Source organism: Ziziphus jujuba, chromosome 7 (genome assembly GCF_031755915.1).
Source record: "Ziziphus jujuba cultivar Dongzao chromosome 7, ASM3175591v1".
Taxonomy (NCBI): domain Eukaryota; kingdom Viridiplantae; phylum Streptophyta; class Magnoliopsida; order Rosales; family Rhamnaceae; genus Ziziphus; species Ziziphus jujuba.
In genome coordinates, this window is record NC_083385.1 from 25,990,344 (window position 1) to 25,996,892 (window position 6,549).

Here is a 6,549-nt window from a genome sequence, read left to right on the forward strand (position 1 = left end):
TTTGAGAAAGGTCATCTTAATTTTTCCTAATCTTTATTATTTCCCAAATCTTTCTTCTTTTTAATTTTTACCAATTTACTTTGAGATTTATATCTTTTAAATTTAAGATAAAGTATTCAGAAAAGGTATTCTTGCAGAAATATTGGTAGATAGTCAATATTCATCAAAAGTTTAGAATTTTATTTTATTTGTTTTCTTGCTCAAACTAAAAATTAGATTTTGACCAAATCCATTGTATAATTTGATTTCCATTTTCTCTAGAAGTTACAAAAACATATCCCTTATAACTTTAACATCCAAAATAAATCTAATCCTTATAATATTATTGCACAGAATAAATTGTTGAAAAATAAAAATAATCATATTTGTTAAAAAAAAATACTATTTGTCATCATAAGTAAACTATAACTAACGAAACTTACATACAATATGGCAGTATAAATAACTATCATTAAAGAGTTTAGGATATGGCAATATAAATTATTATTATTAAATGGTTTACTCTTAAAATTTTTGTATTAAAAAATAATATAATTAAATACCCTTATTAAAATTTACAATATCTAGTTATTTTCAGCTGTGATGACAGAAAGCAAAATTTTTATTAAAATTTACTTGTTTAATGTATGAAAAATTAGTTATAGTATTATTTTCAATGATCTAAATAAGTGCAAAAAATTAGTTATGGTATTATTTTCAATGATCTCCTTCTTATTGTCATAATAGATATTTTATTCATGTGTATAAGAAAATTACTTTTATATAGTTTGCAATTGCTTGGTATGAATATGAACAATTGCTGCATAAGCTATAATCTAGAAATATATTGTTTACATAAGCAGTTAATGTGAATACTGGAATGTTAATATCATCAAATTAAAAATTAAAGAGAAAAATTGAGAGATGGGTAATTTGTTATTTATGTAATAATTAAGGGGTCATATTGAAATATAGCTGAAAATGGAAGGGTATATTTTTGTCTTCTTATAAAATTAATACGAGCTCAAAAGTTTCCATCTAATGGTTGTGTTTGTTTATGCTTATGGAAACTATAAGCCGTGTGAGGTCCACCACACGGACCAAACTAAAAGCTAAATAAAATCCAAAGTCCACCTACCATTTTTTCCATCTGCAAAAAAATTTCTTGGCTCAGATTTCTGGTTTTGCAACTTGATCTCTAATTCTGAAGAAAATAATGGCTGCAGAATTGGTGGGTGGAGCTTTTCTGTCTGCTACCCTTCAAGTGTTGTTTGATAAGCTGTCTACTCGTGAGGTGGTGGACTACCTGCGACCAAAAAGACTCTGTCATGGTCATGATCATGATCATGTTCATCAGCTCATCAACAATTTGAAGACAGTACTATCAGCTGTTAAGGCAGTGCTCAATGATGCTGAGGAGAAGCAGATGGCAAACCCGGATGTGAAGCAGTGGCTGGATGAGCTGGAAGATGCTTTCTATGATGCAGATGATCTCTTGGATGAGATTGCAACCGATCATGCTTTGCTACAATATTCAAACTTTGAATCATCTGGATCACCAAAAATGTTGTTGTCCAACACAAGTAAGTTTCTCAATTTCCTTTCAACTTCTCTCAATTTAAATGATCGAGATAGGAAACAGAAAAAGATGGAGGATATTCTTAAAAGGTTGAAATTTCTTGAAGAGCGAATATATGTCCTCGGTCTTGTTAAGGCTGTTGGGAATAAACAAACACCAAGACCAGCAACGACTTCTTTGATAGACGAATCCGAGGTCTATGGTAGAGATGAGGATAAGGATGATATAATCAAGTTGTTGCTAAAAGATGACGAGGGCGGCAATAAAGTGTCTGTGATTCCAATAGTAGGCATGGGTGGTGTTGGCAAGACCACACTTGCTCAATCAGTATACAATGATCATAGAGTTGAGAAGCACTTTAAGCTCAAATCATGGGTTTGTGTCTCTGAGGAGTTTGATATTTGTAAAGTAACAAAAACAATCCTCTGTTCAATAACCAAGTCTCATTATCATTTTTATGATAGCACAAATTTGGATATGCTTCAATCCATGTTGAAAGAGAGGCTAATGGGAAAGAAGTTCTTAATTGTTTTAGACGATGTGTGGAATAAAAATTATGTGAATTGGGAGAACATGAGTAAACCTTTTAAATATGGGGCTAAAGGAAGCAAGATTCTTGTAACAACGCGCAGTAAGATTGTTGCGCAGATAATGTGCACTGTTCCAAATCATTATCTTGGGCAGTTAAATGATGAAGATTGCTGGAAACTTTTTGGAAAGCATGCATTTGAGAATGGAGATTTTAGTTCACGTTCAAACCTGGAAACGATCGGTAGAAAAATTGTCGAAAAATGCAAGGGCTTGCCTTTAGCTGCAAAAACACTTGGAGGCCTCTTGCGCACCAAAGTAGAAGTTAGAGAATGGGAAAGAATACTAGATAGTAAGATTTGGGATTTGTCAGATAATGAGAGCAATATTCTACCCGCTTTAAGGTTAAGTTACAACCATCTGCCTTCACACCTAAAGCGATGTTTTGCTTTTTGTTCAATATTTCCCAAAGACTATAAATTTAGAAAGCACCAATTGGTCTTGTTGTGGATGGCAGAGAATCTTTTGCAGCCACCAAAGCGAAATAAAAGAATGGAAGATGCAGGAGATGAATATTTTAATGAGTTAGCATCTTGTTCGTTTTTTCAAACATCAAGTAGTGCAGAAGAAGAATCTTGCTTTGTCATGCATGACCTTGTGCATGATTTAGCCAAATATGTATCCAAGGATTTTTGCTTAGCATTAGAAGGTGACAACTTGGATGAAATTGCAACGAAGGTGCGTCATCTAGCTATTGTAGAGCCTATTTTTATTAAGAGATTCAGTTCCATTTCCAAAACAACTTGTTTGCGTACCATTTTACCATCATCTGAATGGTCGTTTAACCTCTTATCTAACAAAGTGGTGAATGATGTAATCTTGAAGTTGAGGTGTTTGAGAGTATTGTCGTTGTCTACATGCAAAAATCTGAAGAAGTTGCCTGAATCAATTGGTGAGCTGAAGCATCTTCGCTACCTTGACCTCTCTGGCACTTTGATCAAGATATTGCCAAAATCTGTGAGCATGTTGCATAATTTACAAACATTAAACTTGTCAAATTGCAAAAATCTCATTGAGCTGCCTGAACATATGCATAATCTCATTAACTTGCGACATCTTGATATTCGGTACTGCAACAAACTGGTAGATATGCCAAAACAAATTGGTAAATTGAAAAGTCTCCAGACATTGAGTACTTTTCTTGTTGGAAAAGATAATGAAACCAAAATAGGAGAGTTGAGGGAGCTTCAAAATCTTCAAGGAGAACTTACCATCAAGAATTTACAAAATGTTGTAAGTGCCAAGGATGCTTCAGAAGCTAACTTGGTGGACAAGAAGTACCTTGAAGTGTTGCATTTGTTTTGGGAAGGCGATACCAATGATTCAAAACATGACAGAGAAGTACTAGAAAAGCTATTGCCCCATACAAACTTAAAAAGGCTTTGCATTAATGGATATGGAGGTACAACATTCCCAAACTGGTTGGGGGATCATTCATTCTGTATCATACAATTTATAGAGCTTGGAAATTGTAGATATTGCAATTGTTTGCCACCAGTTGGACAGCTACCTTCCCTCAAAACTCTATATATTCATGATCTTAGTGGAGTGGTGACTGTGGGCACCGAGTTTTATGGAACTAATGGTTCTTCTATGAGAAAGGCATTCGCATCACTGGAATGTTTAAGTCTCATTAATATGTCAACATTGGAAGAATGGTCTTCAATTGAAGTTGAAGATGGTGAAGTTTTCTCTAAGCTCCAAGCGCTCGAAATAAGTAATTGTGATAGGCTAAGGACGATCAATGTGCTTCACAACCTTCCATCCTTAACAAAGCTTAAAATTGTTGGGTGTCAGAAGCTTGCCCCGTCGCTTCCATGGCTTCCAGCTCTCCGTCATTTGGAGTTAAGCTCAGGCGAAATTCTACACATGCAGGAACTGCCACAAACTGTGGAATCAATTGTACTTGGCGGATTTCTTGCTCTAAAATTTTTGATAAGGGCATTTACAAGCCAAACTTATTGTCATCTCCAGCGTCTAAATATTTTCAATTTCATTGTTCCAGTTACATTTCCAATTGGATGTCTGCCCCCTACACTCAGAGAACTTAATATTCATAGTCATGACCAATTAGAATTCCCAGCTCACGATTCACTGGCGGCATCCCTTGAGAGGCTTAGCATATTTAATTTGTCACTTGAATCGTATCCCCTGGATTTCTTTTCCAACCTTAACGACCTCAATATCTATGGGTGTGTAGAACTAGAATCCCTCACAGTCTCAGATGGGCTTCTACGCAAGGACCTAACATCTCTAACAAATCTGCGAATCTCTTCCTGCCACAAATTCATGTCTTTCCCTGAAGGCGGATTGCACGCCACCAATCTGAGCAGTCTTGAAGTTTCAGGCTGCAAGAAATTAAAGAAGCTTCCTGAGCAAATGTGTAACCTCCTCCCGTCTCTCGAATTCCTGCATATGAATGATTGTCCAGAGTTGGAGTCATTTCCTGAAGGCGGTCTACCCTCTAAACTAGGTACACTTTCTGTTTGGAACTGCTGTAAACTCACTGCAAACAGAATGAAGTGGAGTTTGCAATCACTCCAAGCTCTTACGTACTTTCAAATCCTAGACGAAGGAGAAGGAGGAGTTGTGGAATCTTTTCCGGACGTCGGGTTGCTTCCTTCCACTCTAACAGCTCTTGACATCATGGGACTTGCAATTCTTAAGAGTCTGAACATAAAGGGGCTTCAACAACTAACCTCTCTCAAACTTCTAAACATCAGGTCCTGTCCTCAATTGCAAAAGTTGGCAGAACAAGGCTTGCCTACCTCTCTTGTTTCCTTAAGTATCAGTGGATGTCCTAACATTCAGAAAGAAGGGTTGCAGAGGGATAAAGAGGAAGACTGGAACAACATTTCTTACATCCCCCACATTGTAATAGATGATGAGCCCATTTGATCATGATTTATGAGCATCATAAGTAAGATAATTTTTCCATTATTTTTTTTTTAAAACCCTTTTTTTATTGTAAATATCATTGAGTTTTTCACCTATATGTTCCATGACGGGTTTTTCAATTTTCTTAAATTTTTTTTTGAATTTGGGTAACATATCTCAAATGATGATTGTAACTGAGCATCTATTGGTGATTTTTGATTGTGTTATTATCTATTTGCTTTTAGAGATTGTCGATCTCTGACCAAGCTTTTGTTGATTGATTATTTAAACTGAAGCAGCCCTATGAGTTATTAATGCTAAATGAGTTAAATATGCAATTCTTAGAAGCATTTGAACTTTGTTAGATGTTAATAGTGACAAATTTACGCAGGCAGGGAATTTCAAATGTCGATGAGGATTTCACAAACAGAGCTCCTCTGGTCCTGCATCCAGTTTTGCCTAGGGTCATGGGTTTGCAGAGTTGTCTTGTGGTTGTGGGAGCCTAATTTCCTGTTCGTTTTTATATTATGCCAATGCCAATCCATGTCATTTTTCTTCTAATGTATATTAATCTAGTAATATGTGCTTTTTTTTTTTTTTTTTTTTTTGGTAAATATGGTAATTTGTCTACTAATTTTACATAAACCTTGTAAAAATTATGCAATTCTGGTGAGGTTTATTCCTTCCCCACAGGAATGTGTAGCAACACTATATGAACCATATATTTACCATTTTTATTATTATTTTTATTTAATAATAATATGGTAAATTATTGATTAATTAGAGTGATTGAAGGCCTGAAAAAGCTAATTTATTCTTGGAGTATAAGACCAGATTCACATTGATGTTTTAATCAAATATTTGATTAAAATTTCAAGGTTGAATGGTGCCTAAACATGGACAAAATTCAAATTGTTATTGAAATGGAAAAAAATGCTTTAAATGGAAGATCTCTACCTTCATGGGATTTAGAGGATATCAAGGCTATTTTTTACCAACAATGGAAGTTTCCCTTTCATGGATACTTTAACATATAAAAGGTGCATTAGGAGCAAGAAGGACATCTCTGTACAAACATCAAAACTACAACTCTGGAATCTTTATTTTAGAATCTTTCTATAATTTTTTAGATATTCATTCGGTTTATTTTTATTTTTCCAGCAAGACTTTATTATTATTAATTTTTTATTTTATTTTATCATTTCAGCTTATTAAGTCTTATTTTTCTGTGCAAGAAAAAAAAAAAAACCTATGATTTGATTGTGTTTTACAAATTAATATAGTCGTCCTAATTGTGTCAAATTTATTTTTACGTAATTTTTATTATTTTTATTACCATAGATTTTTTATTTTTCTAATCTAATTTAAAGTAGCCCCCCTGCACATAAACAAAAACAAACCAAATTGTTTGGTTTTTGCCAAAAAAATACCAAACAAACAACCAAAAAAAAAAAAAAACTTTTGACTGTGCACCAAAACTAACATTACAAACTTTCAATCATTTGGTGTCTTGTTCGGTGTACCGA

The 6,549-nt window shown here is 34.2% G+C and overlaps 1 protein-coding gene across 1 annotated transcript; it reads left to right on the forward strand.

The window, feature by feature from the left end:
• Nucleotides 1-1,028: 1,028 nt before the first annotated feature.
• LOC107425645 (putative disease resistance RPP13-like protein 1) lies at nt 1,029-5,750 on the forward strand. The gene is made up of 2 exons (XM_060819179.1): nt 1,029-5,066; nt 5,415-5,750. The coding sequence occupies exon 1, from the start codon at nt 1,196-1,198 to the stop codon at nt 5,042-5,044; it is 3,849 nt and encodes a 1,282-aa protein (XP_060675162.1). The 5' UTR covers nt 1,029-1,195; the 3' UTR covers nt 5,045-5,066; nt 5,415-5,750.
• Nucleotides 5,751-6,549: the final 799 nt, after the last annotated feature.